Raw genomic sequence first — 20,009 nt, 5'->3', positions numbered from 1 at the left:
GGCGATTTAATTGCAGTGGCGTTACCACTCCTATCAAGTTCAGCTGGTTTGATTGGAGGCATTGCCCTTCCAATGAGTTTAACTTAATCATGTTTCTTGTGCATAAAGAATAAGAAACCGAAAAAAGTATAGCACAAATTGGTATCACTAGAGCAGTAGGAATGGTTCTAAGTGTACTTGTTTGCACAGGAGCCATTTAGGGCATTGACACAGGGCATATACATCCACTTCTATCCATATAGTAAAGACCTGAAATAATGCCTCTTCCCAAATCACAATCCAGAAAGTGGATTTCATCTCATTAGTGAGGGTGTATTAATGGAGAAATGACCCGGCTCCTAGTGGTGGAGAAATAGAATGCTTCACTTGTAGCCAACCACAACAAATAATAGGACACATTCCAACTATCTACATAGGACAATTGTATGTAAATTGTACTTTATGTAAATATGTGAAACTCCACAACAGATATTCCATTACACCACGAATCCGCATATAAGTTATTTTTGCTCAACAAAAATATAAGGATATTTTCACTCATCATGGTCCAAAGTTAGGCTATCATGATTCACAGTCTTCGTTTGTTGTTCGTAGCTCAGAAATTAGGTTCAAATACTTGCAGAGCAGCGGCACTTAAAAACTGTCACTCAATTACTTATCATTACACAATAATCCATCTCATAGTACTAAATTTCAAACGTATTGCTACAATGGGCTCAAAACTTGAAATAATAACTTGCTTTAGTAGAACTACTATATATGCAATAACATGGACAACAAAAAGATGTCAAATATATAATATAGCTATGCCATTGCCACTAGACCCTTGTACTATTGAGATAGCCCGAGTCCTAAAATTATATTTGTCAACTACTTGGATAAGCTAGTGATGATGTTAAAACATCAACTATATACTTTAATCAACTTGCTTAAGGCAAAACAGGAGCTACACTACAATAATGAGATAGAAGCCAGACCAGGGTATATGGTTAGGGCTAGCAAGATCTCTCTATTCCATTAGAAAGGTGTGAAGTGAAATTGTGAAATAAGCCAAAGATCAAGACTTGATGCCAGTTTACATTGACAATGGAAGAAGCATCCGTCGTTTCTTTTTCTTGGCCAGTCTTACTTGCTTTGCAATTTTCATGCATAAAAGCAATAGCACTGTGATGCAGACTAATACAAAACCAAGCCGAATGTGCCTAAAGTACAAAGAGACTGCTGAAAATACCAGGAAAGCTAAAACGAAAAGTTCCCATATCACAAAGACCACAACATCCACTCTGCACAGCAAGAAAGAGGGGGAAGAATCAAAATCATCGTATTATGTTACATAAAAAATTAACAGCAATTAATCAAACTAAAACACTATGTATCACTAGTTTCTTATATGCAACTTTAGAGCCAAATACAAAATCATTATCTCAGTGCAACTAAATCCAACAGTAACCATGGTATGTGCAAACAGCAATTGCCTAATTATAATCTGCAATATCATTCATTCTTTTCAAGGTTAAAAATAATGTATTGATTGCTTATTATACATAATTCGACATGCTTGGGAAAAAATAATTTGAGAATCATATACACACCCAATCAACCTAAGTGTATAGACTTATCAGTATGAAGTTGGAAATACTATAGAGAGGCTCATTATGAAACAAGCAAAAACTTGTTTAAACTTCAACAACAACAACAACCAAGTCTTTATCCCACTAGGTGGGGTCGACTACATGGAACCTTGTTTATACTTCAAATCACCATAAAATGTAAAGAATTTAAAGAGGATGGAAGAAATTACAATGTTATGAATTATATCATATGTAAAATTCAAATCATCATAATGATTCAAAACAAACTAAAAACAAACTAATTGATAGATCATGGATAGATGAAGCTATGGCAATCCTGATCAATCAAGCTAAGTTCGAAGTTAACTATATCAAGCTATAGAGTGCACATACCTTCCCAATCAAATCAGATAACATATCAATCTTCCCCTACGTATCACAGTCCACCAAAACAATATATTCAGTATATTTTGATTTAACACTTACTCCATGATAGTTTTTTTATGGACTGACATAATTCATATTATGTTCTTTAAAGCCCAGGGATGTCTCACTTAACTAGAGTATATATCTGTTAAGCCCAAATAGAGTGATCAATTATGTTGCTAAGCACTACTCATAACTGGGTATTGTTTACCGGTCATGTAATTTATCATATAATCGGTAGGTTTACTATCCCACATTGATATATATATAAGAGAGATACTTATTCCTAACTACTTTTACTTATGATTAATAGTCCTACTGAAAACTGACGCTTGAGGGAATGGATCTTCTCAATATTAAGAAAATTTGCACAAGATCTTAACCATTGGATATATGTTTTTTTATAATTAGTTTGTTGTCAAAAGTTGTACTTTTTATTAAAGTGACCGGTTGGATCATAAAAATTGACATCATGCATTTTTTACAACTGAGAGGATCCATTCCCCTGAATCTCTCCATGTGATGATGGATTCAGGAATCCATCCTCCTCATCGGTTTCCAAGTAACCCTTAAACCCTGTCTATGACTGTGTGTATGTCATATTTGAAATTAAATTTATCCTCTAATTTTAACATTCAAATCATAATTCATTACACAGGCACATTCCCCGTGAATTAAGAAGATACAGAACTTCAATCCATAGTTACATAATTCCTTGTATAGCCTACCTAACTTAGGTACCGAATTCCGTACATCGCATATCATGTACTGTATAAAAAATAATGTAAAAACTGATGAACCGCATAGAACGAGAATCGGGTATTGGGCACCGGAATGGTAGGATTCAACTATGCTTCAATCATATTTTCAAACTATTATATATCATATATGCAATTATAGCAAAAGTGCAAAACATAAACAACAATAACAATAGAACAGAGAAAAAACGATTACTAATATAAAGAAAAAAATCATAATTTAAAAAATAAGAGGAGGAAATTGTTTAATTTTGAATACCTGGAAGTGGCGAAGTTAGAAGAAGAAGAAGAGGAAGAGAAAAAGGACCAGTCATGCTTAGATCGAATCTGATATTCTCGAAGCTGTTCAACTAGATTCGATCGCGTTATCATTGAACAAACCCTCTTATTCTCTTCCTCAACGACGCGATTAAATTCTATTAGAGAGAAGAGGAATTCGAATCAGGTTATGTTATGTTATGTTTTCTCTGCATCAATTATGAACCCTCCTTCACTCTTAGTCTTTTTTTAATATAGCTCTAAAGTCTAAAACTTTTTCTACCACTCCGTAATTTAATTTTCTGTCAACACTTGAATTTAATAGTGAAAATACGTTAAGATTTTGTACAAGTTAAGGAATCGTTTTAAGAAAATTCAAAATAACTGATAGTATGTATCCTGATTTGTATATGAGAAAAATATACATGCAATGTAATTAGTTTTTTACACTATTTCACTATTGTATTTAATTATCACATTTACTTTTAAATGTAAATCATTCAAATGGATAATAAATTGTGTATTGACCGTTTATCAATTTTTAGAATAATAGTATTAATATTATACTTATTTTTTATATACATTGTTTTTTGTCTTATTTTTAGTTCATTGAGTTAATTGATTGCTGGTGAGCCGTGAGTAGGTAGAGTTTTTGCAAGAAAAAATTATAGAAGTCATTAGGAGAATGAGAAGAAGAGGAACCCAATATTTTTAATTAATCTAATGAAATACTGCAATAGTTTTAACTCAAAATTAACATCATATTTAACAATGCAAGTGAAAATAGAGTGTATTATATATTCAAACATTTATTTTTCATTTATATTACTTATATTTAAGAGTTAATGATAACTAAATATGAATGATAAATATTACAACAATAATGTGAAAAACTCTTACACTTTATATATATCATCAAAATAAGCTTGAAAAATATCAAGGAACTAAAATGAAATCAAATATAATATAAGGAACAAAATACTAGTAGTTTTGCCTTAAATTGTTTTCTCTGGGTTTAAGCTTCTCTGAACGACACAAGCCTAATGTTATGTTTCCTACTCAACCCAATTAACATTTGTTGCTGGCCCGTTAATGAAAAAGTAGTTCCAAAATTTTCATGAGTCCTTCATCCAAAATCCAAATGGCTCAAAAGATGAATCACACAAAACAATAATTTTAGTCTTCGGTTTATAGTTGTGTGCATTCACAGCTAGGAGTGACAACTGGTGGGTATAGTTAATATTTAGCTCACAATTATTTTTGTGAGGGGAGTCATATATGTCTAGGTTCCGATTTTTTCAATAATTATTTAGCTTAATAAGTCATAGCATATATTATCTTATTTAAGGACGTGTCGATTTATTTAAAGATCTTTAATGATTATATAGGCTCGGATGCTTAAACAAAGTTTGTCATATTTTTACCATCATATTCGCATGAGTAGCAGGTTTTCTACAAGTACTGAAATAATTTTCTAATATATTTTATAATAATCTAGAAATAATTATCAAATGAATAATATCATATAAATAAATAGACTTGTTACTATAAGTAAATCACTAAATTTTATTATAAAATAGTAATAGTAATAAATTGATTATATATAATTTAAAATAATAAAATATATATATATATATATATAAAATATTTATTGAAAAAATAGATGTAGGGGTCTTACTCATTAGTATGGATAAGTCTTAGGTAAAAATCATTCAAGCCTTACATAATTAATTTGCCGTCTAGTCTAGATTGTTTACATTAATATATTTCATTCAATTCGATCCAAATAATATATGTGCCTTTGGACCATTTTTATATAAAAATTGATATTGTACATACATTTCAAAACTCAAACATGACTAAAATGTTAAGTCTAATACACTAAAAGTGACAACTTTACATGTACATATTCATGTTAATATTGTTTCAACTTTATCATAATACTATTTACATCACTACAACATTTTAGACCTATGACAACGGCCGAAAACCGTGGCCAAATATAAAAAAAACGTTCTCTTTATCAAATACAACGATTTTGTAACTGTGGTAGTCTAAGGCGTTGCCTTTTATTTAGGCAATGTTTTTTTTACTTTTGACAACACTTTCTTAAAATCATTGTCTAATGTTTTAAATAGGCAACGATTTTTTTCTAGCGTTGACACCAACGATTAAAAACCATTGCCTTTAGAAAAAGGAGAAAACGGTTGTCATTGGTAATTTAGCATGGCTTAAAAACTGTTGCATTTGCTCATCATAAACACCAACGGTTAAAAATTGTTGCCTATAATTGTCTGGTTTTAAAATTGTTGTCTTTGCTCATTTAAAACAATATTTATTTATTCAGCTATTTAAAAACAAATTTGTCATTGTATCACATATAATTCTTTTTATCATATATTTTGTGTCAAATATCACGTTTAACATATTGTGAATATGATAAACGTACTTAATATATATAGATTAAACAGTCATACAATTATGTATGTATTTGTCAAAAAATAACGCAAAAGACATACAATTATGTTTCCATTTCTATTTAACAAAATATAATTACTATCTAAAATAGGAAATCTTGGTGTTTCAATTATCAAGACCCGTCTATGCGGCAAGTTGTCTTCCAAATCATTTTGCTGCATCAATATAAATTAAAAATAATTAGTCCAACATATAGTAGTATCTACATAACTACTAATACACAAGTACAATGACACTAATTAGTGCTCCTAATAAAGGAGCATATTCATTTCACTTAAAGATATAAACAATTCTAAAATTAACAATAGATTTTATGCAATGAATTTTACAAACAATTCTAAGAATATATACAATTCTAAATTTACTGGTTGTCAATTTATCATATACTACAACAACAATAGTAATTAAATAAGGTGTAAATCCAATACACTAACACACATGTTCCAAAATACATTACATTGTGTATATAATTAGAAGCATAAGAAATGATGTAAAACCAAAAAACCTGAGACTTCAAAAATTACTAATGTCTATAATCTTCTTCTTCTTCTTTATGAACACAGTAAAACAATATGCAGTAACCTCATATGACCCTTGTACAAGTGAAACGCAGGATGGAAATGGTCTCAAATCCCTACAATAATTAGCTAAAGTTTACATAGCTCCAATGCAACAAATGAACAAGGAGACTCAAATAGATGAGAGTTCTGAGGAAGGTGGGGATGTATTATAGTACAGAGTGCTATGTCTTAGTGAAAATTCAATGGGAAAAACTATATTGGACTATATTAAGCTTTCTATCTTACAATTATCTTCAAACACCACAGTTGAAGAAATCACCATGTCTTGCATGGCTCACAATCAGAATCAAAATCAAAATCCTCACCTTCTGCTCAAGAAGTTGGGATGCAAGCTCCACACTCTTACAATAATCTATTTTATCAAGCCCTTTTGACAATCGAGGAGATACCTTGTTTTAGTTATCAACAAGGACTTAAGTTAACACTAAAAATGATTGTATTTGAAGATACAAGTAGTGATGGTTATACTAAAAAAGATACAAGTGATGGTTGGACTAGCAACAAGTGTCTTAAAGTATATTACTTCTCACGAATTATGGATTGTATTCGAATCACTAAGGTTGAACTTGCAAATATATTAATTCAAATCCTCAAGAAACAACAAAATCCCCATACTAAAGTTCCAAGGATAAGGAGGTTCACAATAGAGATAAAAGAAATGGCAATTTGGATAATGAAAGACAAAGTAATAGATAAAAGGGTGTCATAGACACTGCATCAGAACTTGAAAGCTTTAATCTTTTCTCTGATACTGTTGGATTCAATAGACACACTCTACTAATTAAGTCACTAGTTGAGAAAGAATTGGAATTGCTAGATGATAGGTAAAATAATTCAAATATCCATATTGGCTTTGGACTAGAGCAACCACTATAGTATTGCCATGTAAAAATAAACTGTAACTTACAATAACTACAATTCCAAGTGAATAGGAGGATAACTTAGATGGAATGGTGTTCTGCAAAGATAGTAATAGATAAAAGGGTGAAGTGAATGAAGAAGTGTGTTAATAAAAATGAGTTGATGAGTTAAAAGATGAAAATGTAATATGATGATGTATGATATCTGAAAGCTAAGCTTTTTTTGTAGAGCAAGAGAAAGGATTCATGTTTGCTAGCTAACTAAATTATTCATTATTTATTTTTTCAGATTCAGTGTTATCTTGTCTTAGTTTAAATCATATGCAATTTCCCTCTCTTGCTAAAACGATTACAAGTGAATGAACATAAATGGGAAATAGCAAAATAAGAATCATATATGAGATAAAAGTAGAAAATCACAACTTTACTTAGATACACAGTTGAAGGGTTCAAATATACAGGAGTAAGGCCAATGTAAGAGTACAAATATACAAGTATGGAAATGATAAAGGCAACAAAGAAATTCTAAACAAAACAACAACGACAAGCTATGATGTACAACACATTTAATGGAAAACAAAAAAACATTTGAATATATAACAAATCTAACAACAAAATAAATTTTTTTAAGGATAAACGAACATACCTTCTGTAGATGAAAACAGGTTCCTTGAATACGTATCAATACATCTTTTTCACACCCAGTATCCAGAGATGAAACACACGGAGCTAATGGAGCTATCGAACTGAAACCATTAAGCTATCGAATTAAAACCATGGAGCTATCGAATACAAGGATCTCCTCCAAATGACATTTATAAATTTCTCCTCCAAACGACATTCATAGATTTCAAAGAAGTAGGAAAAAAAAGCATTAGAAGTCATAGAAACAAATTGAAATTGATATATTGAACAACTTCAAATTGATAGATTGAACAACTTGAAATTGATAGATTGAACGAATTGAAATGCATTCATAGATTGAACGAATTCAAATCGATTTTAAAGTGAAATGAATATGATGAGGGTTTGGAATGCTGATAGAGAGATTTTTTAATGGGAAAATAATAGATATGAAATAATAAATTAATTAATAAATGAAAGAGAATGGTTTTTTTAAATTGATAGGGGAACGTTTGCCAAAACGGTGGTCAAATACAATGACAATAGTTATTATTTGTCTCTATTATAATCTAATAGACAATGGTTTTAAAACCGTACTCCAAAAGTATATGAAAGAAATAATAATAAACTGTTGCCTATTCCTTTTATAGAACGGTTTAAAACCGTTGTAGTACATGTATGTAAAATTTTAACATATAAGACAACAATATTAAAAACTATGGTCTAATATACTCAAAGGCTACAGTTTTAAAATCGTAGATAATTAAGGCGTTGCCGTGGCTCTAAAAGTGCATACACTATAAAGACAGAGTGTCATAAGTCTACAACTTTATTTTTAACACCATGTTAATGCAAAATAACAAATAACTATTATATCAATTTTAAAAATTATTATATCAAATGTTAGAAAATAGTTAGGGTCATGACAATGAGTAAGAATATTTTATTAACTAGCGTATCGACGGATACTTCATATTTGTAGACCTGCATTCCTATTTTTTATGATATAGAATGTATCTTCTTGCTTAAGGGGGAAAATGTAAATATAAGAAAAATAATATATAAACTAAATACAAATTGGAGAATTATGGAGATTAATACTATAATGAAATTGAACTTGTGGTTGTTGAAATAATACACGCAAAGCTTTGATGAATTTATCATATTATGTCTTTAACAATCATTAGGATATTATTGGATGTTTTTTCATATGCTATTGTAGTTGTCAAATGTGTTATTTTTTGTTGAGGAATAGAAAAAAATAGAAGTAAGAGAATGTGTGCAAGAGTAGTGTTGAATTGATGAAAAAGAATAAAATAATATGTTGTAAGTTTCTTGTAGTTATTAACTAGAGAGATTACAAAATGACAATATTGGAATATGAAAATTATCTTATGATGGTTGTTACTAATTGTTTTGGCTCAATAATACAGGGAGAGGGTCCACATCTTAACCATTAATTTTAGGAAAATCTAATTATTTGAATTAGTGAGTATATCTAAACCACTAGATATCCATAGAATTGATGACTATGATGTGGAATAAGTTTTAAAAAACTTAATCTGAGAGTAAGTAGATTCACACTCTTATATATAATATAAAAATATTCATATAGAAGTACAAATAAGATGTTCTCATTAAAGTGATTATATTGTATATGCAGTCTAATTAGGATCGGTCTAGTTCCTACAATTGGAACAAAAAATAGAACCAGGTCCACCGGCTTTTAAAAAGTGAATCTAATAAAATCAGACCACATTCAGTTTTTTACAATTTCTGTTTATTTTGAAATGATTTTCAGTTTTATTTTTTAATTAGTATGGATTTGAATACCCTTAAATAAATGTATGAATATAATGATATTCATTTTCATCCATAAACTATTATTGTAAGTAATTATTGCTAATATTTTTTTACCATTATGTCATGTATTTTTGTCTCTTTTCACAAGAGTGACTTGCATCACATATTTTTTCTGTTTCCCTTTTTATTCCAATGCTCATTCATATTTTTACATTTTCACATAGTTTTTTATTTCACATCTAAATATGTATTAATTTAAGAAAAAAATATATGTACTTAATGTATGAGTTTTATATGTTGTCAATTCATCTATTATTCATTTTTAATTATCATCTATTCTTAAAAAATATAAATAAATAATAGATGATATACTAACTATATAAATCTTTATACTAATAATGTATTGATATTACACTCTTAATTCATAACTTGTTTTAATAATTGAGTCAGTGAAATTAACTTATAAAGTGCATTAAGTTACTGATTTTTTTAATGAACATTTTTCTTTGAAATTTTGCATAAATCATTTTGTTTAATTTGAACAGTTGCCTAAATCATCATTAGCACTAATAGTTTATTGCATCCAATTATTTACTTAGCTAAAGCCTCCTACTGTACAATGCTTCTAGTTTTGAACTTGAAAGTTTCAACTTAAAACAAAAGTTAAAACGGTCTCTGGTATGAAAAAGTGAGGGACCTGAAGTCTTGTAATTCAAGCATCTATGGCTCCATGGATGAAAAAGTAGTAACTAACATATTGGAAAGACAAACAAATATCACATGAAACGGACGAGCGTGATCATTTCACTTACCAGCAGTACTTTCAAAAGTTTCATCTAAACTGACAATGTAAAAATTTTAATTTATTATTATATTATTTATCATTTTTTATATTCAATTATAATTAACTTTTATATACGGATAATTCAGATAAATGATAAAAATATATTAATCATATATAAAATTTTATTGTTTCGGTCAATAAATATCACATGAAAATGACTAGTGTGATGATTTGACTGACCAGCAGTACTCTCGAAACTCCCTCCCCCACCATGCATCTTGCCACCCTTCACCGACCTCACTTATTTTATCTTTTCAAGACCGACATCTCAAAGTCCCACATAGTACACCTCCCACGTTATTCGCTTCCACGTGTACACAATTCATTGGTCCAACTACAGTCTGATAAATCTCGTGTGTCTCTCCTCATCTCTCACGTTTCGAACATTACCTTCCATCTTCGCACTCATTTACACGTTACATACATTATAACCTCTTTATTGACACGTGTTGATGTCTTAGCCGCGATTACCATGCAAGCGCGTGAGGTAAAGCGTGAAAAATCCATTTGCCCGTTGAACTGTCGGCCACATAAAATTATACTACGTAATTGGTCTTTGATTTTCTTAATCGCGTTAAATGCGCGTGGTAGCGAGTATAAAGGGATGTGATGCTCTTACAAGTTCACTCATCATTCAGTGATTCTTTGCTTACATAAACACTTTACTTTCAGTGCTAGCTTACATTCTTAAAGAGAGTTCTATCATATTCTGTTTAAGTTTTTTTCTGTGATCAACATGGCTGAGGAGAACCAGAACAAGAGTTACGAGACAACCAGTGAGGTTGAGATCAATGACCGTGGGGTTTTTGATTTTTTTGGGAAGAAAAAGGAAGAAGAGAAGCCTCAAGAGGTGAATGTTTATGGGGAACATGTGTCTAAGGTGGAGGAAAAGAAAGAAGAGGAACATGGTGAGGAGAAGAAACACAGCCTCTTGGAGAAGCTTCACCGATCTGACAGCAGCTCCAGCTCTGTAAGTTTGTAACTCTCAGCTTATGTTAGTTGCATAAAATACTTTTTAGTGAAAGGGTTTGTGTTATCTCTCATGTCTATGTTAATGTAAAAAACATTATATGGATGATTTTTTTGAAATCATATGAAAAGTTAAATACCAACGAAGGGTACTATATGGTGATCATACACATGATTTTGGGCATGTATCAATATAAAAAGATACCATTGATTTTTATAGTCAGTTTTGTTAGTAAATGAGAGTGTTCGTATTCTTTTATTATTGGACAAATTTATGTATAAGCTCATATTGGAAAAGGTTTTCATATTTAAAAAAAATTATGAGCTTTATTTTATTTATTATATAATTGGATTTTGATATCCATGTATATTATGGTTGTAAATGCAGTCCAGTGATGAAGAAGAGATAGGAGAAGATGGGGAGAAAAGGAAAAAGAAGAAGGAAAAGAAAGGTCTAAAAGAGAAGATTAAGGAAAAGATAACCCATGATGATGACAAAGAAGAGAAGAAACATGAGGACACAACAGTTCCAGTTGAGAAAGTTGAGGTTGATCCAGAACATCAAAAGGGTTTCTTGGACAAGATTAAGGAGAAGCTGCCAGGTCAGCACAAGAAGACAGATGAGGTGGCAGTGCCTCCAGCATCATCCACAGTGTATGGTGGTGCACACACTGAGACTGATGCTGGTGTGGCTCACCATGAAGGTGAGGCCAAAGAGAAGAAGGGTCTTTTAGAGAAGATCAAGGAGAAGATTCCTGGTTATCACCCCAAGACTGGTGAAGAGAAAGAGAAGGAAAAGGAGAGTGGTGCTTATTGAGTGTTGAATCTCTGCTTTGTTTATTATCACCCTAAGATAGTTCATTCATTAGGGTGTGGTTGTGTTGTGTTTTGCTTAATTTGAGTCGATGTTTAGTTGCTGTGTTGGTGTTTCTAGATTTCTAGATGTACACATTGTGTACATCTTTTGAATATGTATTATGTCTGTCTATGCTTCCTTTTTTCTTTTAAGTTGCTTTTTGAAAGAAAAAATTGGAAAAAAATGGATGATGTATTAATATTGAAATGAAATGAGTTTATGTATTTTATTTGGAGTAGCAACGTATAATATGAATCAAAATTAATTCTTGTAGATGAGATTATAAATGCTGCACTTTTCACGCCATACTTTTTCGCTTAGTAAAAATAAACTTTTGTTTGGTACATGTAAAAAATTAATCTGACAATATATAATCATCTACTACTTGCATAGTAGTGGAATTACTTTTATAAATAAACTGAGTTAATTTTGTAATTACAACTTCAAAGATAATTAATTGTTTTTATTTGATAAAAAACACAAGACATTAGTATATAAGAAATAGTTTAATATATATGTACATAATGTAAAATTATTTTTATTTACATGTATTACTCTTATTTAATAATAATAAATACATAAACAACAGTGAAAATATGTACGATGATAAATAATATTGAATTTTAATTCTTATATACGCGGTACATAAATATTAGATTTTATGAGAAATTATTTTAATTAAAAGTAATACAAAATTGTAAAGATTAAACGTACTTCCTTAAAAATCCGAATGAATGAGATGTTGTGTTTCGCACCCTCCACCATTCCTTAATTTTGGCTTATTGATAAATTAAAATTTGAGAATATATATAACTATCCACTACTTACACATATATCCCACTTAGATATCTCACATGTCCTCATTTTTGTTATTGTTTATCTAATTAAAAAATGTTTTTAATTAAAAATAAAAATTCTAAAATATAAAATAATGTTTATATATTAGTAAATTTTGAATGACTAGTGAATCGGGGACATAATAATTTTGGGCAGAGGATGATTCGCAACTATTGTCTTGCTTCCTTACAAATTAAAGCACTTTTTCCAGATAAACGCTCAAACTATTCAGTCCTGACCTTGCTTAAGATTATATACTACTAATGAAATGGATGTGCATCATATTCTAGTCTCCTCATTTTTGTCACACTCCACTTATATCTAAATATGTAGAGTTAATATATTATTTTAATAAAATAAAATTAAAATAATGTATTATTTTTAACTTGTTGCAAATACTGATTAATCCGGGACATGAGACATAAATTTTCTTGGGAAGAAAATCCCATTCCCTAATGATATCACGTTGGAATATAGAAAGCTTTTCAAGCCAAAAGCTGAATAGTTATGAGTTGAAATTTATATATTTTTAGGTACATTGGAAAGAATGTGTTCTTTTGTATTAGGAGGGAATGGTCAGTGATCGATGCCCGGTATAATGTGAGAGGTTGGAGATCTTGGTCGGAGTATCGTCTGGGCCTACTAGAGGAGGTACATGAAAATGTTTTCCGACGATCAAGTCAGTAGAGTGTTTTAGAGAGGGAGAGTAAATAAGAGAGATATTAGAGCAAATAGTAATAAGTGTATCAATACACGAGGGAATGATAATTACTTGTACTATATATGTGGTCTCTTTTATTTATAGAGTTTGGAAAATGCTGAGGTGGTGTCTGGCCATTGGTCAACACCTAACGGGTACAATAGAGGTACTCTAGGTCATAATGGCTTGCCTACAAATATGCTCTTTTCGAGTTGTCAGGGATAGGCAGAATGTGCAGGCGACGTGGTAGGTGGATTGTCAGCTGATATTAAAGGCGAGTCAGCGACACATTGATGATGGGGTCAGAGGTGCATTAAATAATGTGTCAGAAGCATTAATGTCACGTCAAAAGCATTTATGGTACCTATCACAAGTGGGCCTAATCGAGGCGAGCACTTACAAGATGGGGAGCATTGAACTAGATACTCTGGGCGGATTGCGAACAACCCGGATGTATTCGGGGTTGAGAATGGACCGAGCTAGTAGACTCAGGCTATTTTGATCTGATGTAGTTGGACATATATAGGTACAGGGATAGGTCATGATGGCTATCCGTTCTAGGCTGACACGTGGAAGATCGATAGTATCCTATATGATGACATCATAGTCCAACCGACGCGTTTGTTCGTTTCGATTTTTCTTCCTCGTTTGCTGAGCCACCGTTGGATCGTCCTTGAGTATTTTTGGACGGGTGCGATGGAATGCAGCGTTGGGCTTCGGGTATGGCCTGGGCCCAACCCCTCTCCTATAAATAAGGGTTGTTTTCTTCACTTGTCATTTTCTGAGAAATTGCCTCATGCCGAGCAGATTCATTATCTGAATCCGAGCATCGTTCTTCCTTCCAGAATCTTTTATTTTCACTAACTCGATAATTCCCTTTTCCTTTCTATTTTTTTGGAATAACTCTAACCGGTAGTAGCAATGTTAGGCGGGGATTCAGACCCCAATGACGTGGTGATCTTACCCGGACCTCCACCGGTTTTTTCTAATGTCACATGTTGTCGCCAATGAACTTGGCACCCTTCCACCTCGAGTAGTAGTCGTTCTCCGTGGAGGCGGCCCGAATAGTTATACCTACCGGCCTTGTTGTGTGACCTGAGAAGGAGGGAGGCCGGTAATGAGGCTGCTTGGATAATATGTCCAGCTCGGACTCTGACACTTCTTCTGATGATAGGTCTATCATGGGGCAGAATTTCTCCGATCGTGTTGACCAGTTCGTTATCCCAGAGGATATGGCAGGCTCCGATGGGCATTATTGGTGGGTTGACCAAGTAGTTAGGGGAATCCCATCTTACTTCCCTTTGGATGTGCGCCTAGTCGTGGATGTGCTGACGCATCCGACCAACGATATCCAGTGGTATCCTTCTACTTCTCAGGAGCGAATTTGCTGGGATATCATCTTGGAGACCAAGAATTGGTGGAGTTTTTACATGTACGAACATGTCTACCGGCGGATAGGGGTGAAGACTCCTTTTGAAGGGTGGTATACGAAGGTATTACAACACATCCATGTAGCCCCCTCTCAGCTACATCCCAACTCCTAGGGATTAATTCAGGCGTTCAAGCTATTCTATAGGTTCATAGAATGACCTTGCACTCTTCGATTATTTTTCTAGATGTTCTGGGTGACGTAGAGTTCTAATAAGGATGAGTCTCAAGCTGGATGCCGCAGGTGGACATCTCTTCAATCCCGGAATGGTCGGGCTCTATTCCTTCCCTTCGAGGGTTTTGTGAAGAACTGGAAGGGATGCTTCATCCGTGTTGAGGCTTAGAGGACACGTCAAACTTGGGCGTAAGGCCCTGGCAGTGTCCCGCTTTTTCCCTTCTCTTAGAATAGGGAATTCACCAAAAACCCACCGATTCATTTAATTTCTCATATGATTAGTTAGATGATCGAGAGAAAAGGACGGAGAATGAGATGTTGTCTTGGATTGAAGATGAACGATCAATCCCTTATTATAAGCTTATTCAGGGCGGCCATGTCTTTAAGGATGCATTTGATATGTATCCGGCTATATGTACCTTTGCTTTTAGTTTATAACCACTGCTTAACTTGTTTTTCTTTATTTCTTTCAGCAGCAGCCATGAGGTATTAGTCTGACCAAAACAGGCTTCTGAAATAGGTTGCTCTGAAAAGGAGGGTAAGGGAAACTAGTAAGCGTTGCAAGCAGAGTTCATCATCCCGATCTGAGGGTCCACCATCCACTCCCCAAAGAGAAAGTGGTCAAATTGGCGGTCCGAAGGAAGCTGTTCTAGGCCCGCCTGCCCCTATCACCATATACCTCCGACCCATCTCCTGGCCGGTCAATTGACTTGACTGCTGAACCCTCCACCCCTTCTAAATTGACTGAAGTGGAAGATACCCACCCAGAGAAGCAAGGGTCGGGTAAATCTTCGGGCAAGGGCAAATATGCCCCTCATTGCCTCAAAACTACTTACAACATTCCCAGAGCCGTCGAGGACGGTCTGTTCAACCCAACGGTGAAAGAGGTTATGGATGGGGTCCCTCTGGTGGATATGTTGCGGAGAACCCGTGAGGCTGAGGTTCTAGTGGCTTCCATTGCCAAATATCTTGAAGGTGAGGGGGTGCTCGCCACTCGGGTTGGCGAAAATGCTCTTGTCAACCTCCTGTTAGATATTTATGGAACGGAAAGTGCCCTGTATCATCCAAGTAATAAAATCTGGTAAAATACCGATATATCATCCTGAGGGAGCAGAATGAATTTACACTAATTCCTACAAGAATTAATTGAGCAACTATTTACACGAATTTGTTTGATAATTTGATAATTGTTTTGTAACAAGGTTAAATTAAAATAAAAGGTTAACTACGAATTGAAAAGAGTTGGGATCGAAATTCATCATCTTTCCCTTTTGAGATCCATAGATTCAACTCCAAGCAACTTGCGAAATTACTGATTTTGATGCACATTTTCGGCAAATCATTTACATCTATTCCTTGAGTGTAAAATCCTTAGATAATCACTCACTTACCAATTCCTTGGCTAATTGACTGATTTACTAGCATTAAAAACAATGTAAAAGCAATGCATACATCATTATCCATTCCTGAAACAATGATGTATGAAGGAAGGTATTCTAAATCAGGTGTTAAATTTAACTTTCCAATTAAACTTGAACCCAAGAACAAAAATTCAGCAGCTAATTAAACTCATGTAATAAAAACGGGATAAACTTCCCAAAATAAAATAACAAGTACATTAGAATTAAATCTAGGAGTACAAGGTCAGAAGATTACATTTAAAATCCCAACAACAAAGGTCTAGTCACTCCTCCTTGCTATTACAACACTCGAATCATGAAATTATACAAGGAAAATCCGAAGTAGAATCGTTTCCACGACTTCTATCCTAATATCCATATGTTTCTCTCTATTTGCGTGCCAAAGATGCTTCAAAAGTGTTTCGATAACTTCTCCTACTGTCCATAACTACCTATATCAAGTTCCAACTGCTATTCTCTCGCTCAAGCTAGGGATTCTCGCTTGAGCGAGAGAAAATGTCATTCCCTCGCTTGAACACCTCGCTTGGGCGAGGCGCCGTTGCTTTGGCAAGGGAAACATATAGCCTAATTGAATTTTGGCCCCCAAATATCGCTTGAGAGGCAGTCCCTCGCTTGGGCAAGGGACAACAATAATTTTTGATGATTTTCTTCTGAATTATGGCTTGAGCGACCATTCCCTCGCTTGGGTGAGGCTTGTGCTGTTCAGAAACTCATTCTTGTCTTTTTTTCTCCTTTGTTGATCATTTCTAAACCTACAAACAACAAAACACAATTAAATTCCTGAACAATATAAAATTAACTAAGTTATCATGAATTGTACACAATTACAGCATAAATACGCGCTAAGTGCCCCAAAAACATATAAATTTCCTTAACAATTTGGCACTTAAAAAACTCCCCCAACCTAGAATCTTGCTTGTCCTCAAGCAAACTAACAAAGTGCAGTTCAGTTCCAAGTATCTAATTTTTCAAAAATAATCATTCATCCAATCATGGCATGGCTAGAATCATTCACTTACAGTTCACAAAGACCTGTTTCATGATCAATCATAGTGGACCAAGTTCCAGCTAATAACAGAATGCAAATCTAGTTCAATTTCAAACAGAATAGCAAGAATAACTACTCAGTTCAATCAAATGATCTCTCTCGATCTCACAGATTATGTGTTTCGCTCATCTCTTTGCTGGACCCCAAACACTTTGACTTTGCCTTTCAGTTCAATCAAACCTTGTACACATGTTCAATCATGGATCTTAAGGACTTCATCAGGGTTGTAATGAAGTCTGGCTACAAAGAATACTGGTTTTCCTAGAATTCAAAAAGTGAGGTAGACTATTAGTGCATACTTACCTTTTCTTCTCATGTTCCATTTCCAATTTCTTTGTACCTTGTTGTTTTCTATCAACCATTGGATTCTCCTTCTTCAACCGACTCTTTTCTTTTGAGTCACTACTTTCTCACATGATTTATTTTTCACTTATTTCTTTCTTTCATGTTGCTTCATGCTTTACCATTTAACACATGGTTGAAGAAGGAGTCTTTTTTTATTTCACTACCCTCATAAACATAGACTTCATTCACATTGTCCAGCAAGACTCATATGCACTAATGATCTATCTTCAAGGGTATGGGTATTGATACATTTAGATGTGGTTTTGGTGCATAATTTTCATACAAAACGTTTCAGCTCAAAGGGGCTAACAAAGATCAGGTTCATAATTCATCTGGGTAGGCTTTCTGGCTGTAGTTCAACTATCCTAAACTAAGCCTTAATCATTTCCATGTTATTCCCTGCTTAATGACAATAAAAAATCAGCCAAAGTTCATTGGTGAAATCCAGAAAAGACACTCATCCGTGTTTGGGTGCACTCTCTGACTCGGTTATAGGCTTTGTCCTTTAACTAAATTGGTCATTGTTTAACCAATTTGGTCTATGTCTGAATCAACATCCACATCCCGAAACAGTCAAACCTCAGAACCCTAATCATTTACAATCACAGAGTCTTATGCCAAAATTTGATTCACATGTTTCTAGCACAACACAATTGGACAACAGTAGACACACATTTAACCATACATAATTTCATTGAATATAGATTTTGTTAATGAACTTGAAACAAACAACATACATAAGAAAAATACATGACAATTACTCCTACATCCTAAATATACATTCTAAACAGTGGTCCTAAACATACATCCTAAACAATCCTAAACATACATACTAAACATTGAAATATAAGAAACAACAAAATAGAGGAACTAGTTTCAGCCCATAGGTTCATCAGAGTATGAAATCCATTTCATCATCTTCATGATCATCACCCTCTGAGGTTGTACTGTCTGCAGTGGTTCCAGAAGGTCCTGCCCCTCCGAAAAGATAGGCCCGACCCTAGGCCAAGGGAGCTGCTGGGTAAAAGTGTTTGTGGACCCCCATTATTGGTTCCCCGAAACCAAGGACTAGAATGCAGCATACATCCCTTGCTGATGGAACACCTACCCTTGATGGATCATCTCATTTTGGAGCTCAAGGTGCTCCATATGCAATCAGAGCTGATTAAGCTGATCCTAGATAAGCAGCTCCTGAGATGGTGCCGAGTGAGGCATCTGTGGTTGCTGAGGTGAGAATGGTGGTGGCTGAAGTGGAGATGACTGCTGCTGAGAAACCTCCGATTGATTAGACACGTCACCCTGTTGAGGACCAGACTCCTCTTTGTAGTTGTGATTGATGACTACAAGGTGATCAGGGGTTTGATCTTCTCAATTCTGTAAATCCGAATCCCTTGCGGAGAACAGAGTTTAGTGATCAATGATGGGAACCCTAAAGATCCCTTCTTTCTAGTCCTGACTACAGTCTTGTACATCTCCCGTAGAATGATCTTAGCCATATCAATCATCATACCCTTCAAGATTGCATAGATGATACAACAATCAGAGAGGGGCAGAGATAACACGTGATTGTTTGGAATCAGGCTTTGGGGCATAAAAATCATCCACACTTGATGATTGAATCCCTTTTGGGAGGATTCTGAATTGTTTGTTGATCGTTCTTGAATGTAAGTCCCTTTGAAATGTAATTGTGATTTACGCTTTGAAACTTGTTAATTTTTGGTTGGTTTTGATTTGGGGGATTCTTTTGGCCGTGGACTATGAGTGATGTTGGGATTGTCTTTGGTTGTTTATGGAGTGTGTTTGGCCGTGGGATTTTTGGGTATGTATGATATGATTTTTGGGTGTTTTATTGAATGGTTGAGTGTTGGTTCAATTGGGAAGGGTTGTGTATGGTTATTTGGCCGTGGTCTTAAGGTGTGAGGAAGATAAGAGAACTTGGAGAAGATTGAAGGGTGGAGGCGCCACAAGCTGGATGCTTGATAAGCCTAAGGAATTTCGCCACAAGGAAAGGAACCTTGATAAGAAAA

At 33.8% G+C, this 20,009-nt stretch overlaps 2 protein-coding genes across 2 annotated transcripts; one reads left to right on the top strand and one right to left on the bottom strand.

Moving 5' to 3' along the window:
- Positions 608 to 3,269, bottom strand: LOC109353360. The gene is made up of 2 exons (XM_019595594.1): positions 3,015 to 3,269; positions 608 to 1,283 (listed from the first exon to the last, which is right to left on the bottom strand). The coding sequence occupies exons 1-2, from the start codon at positions 3,125 to 3,127 to the stop codon at positions 1,076 to 1,078; spliced, it is 321 nt and encodes a 106-aa protein (XP_019451139.1). The 5' UTR covers positions 3,128 to 3,269; the 3' UTR covers positions 608 to 1,075.
- LOC109354969 (phosphoprotein ECPP44-like) lies at positions 10,812 to 12,203 on the top strand. The gene is made up of 2 exons (XM_019597831.1): positions 10,812 to 11,173; positions 11,561 to 12,203. The coding sequence occupies exons 1-2, from the start codon at positions 10,940 to 10,942 to the stop codon at positions 11,987 to 11,989; spliced, it is 663 nt and encodes a 220-aa protein (XP_019453376.1). The 5' UTR covers positions 10,812 to 10,939; the 3' UTR covers positions 11,990 to 12,203.

This window comes from Lupinus angustifolius, chromosome LG08 (assembly GCF_001865875.1).
Source record: "Lupinus angustifolius cultivar Tanjil chromosome LG08, LupAngTanjil_v1.0, whole genome shotgun sequence".
Lineage (NCBI taxonomy): Eukaryota > Viridiplantae > Streptophyta > Magnoliopsida > Fabales > Fabaceae > Lupinus > Lupinus angustifolius.
This window is presented reverse-complemented; position numbering and strand designations above follow the sequence as displayed.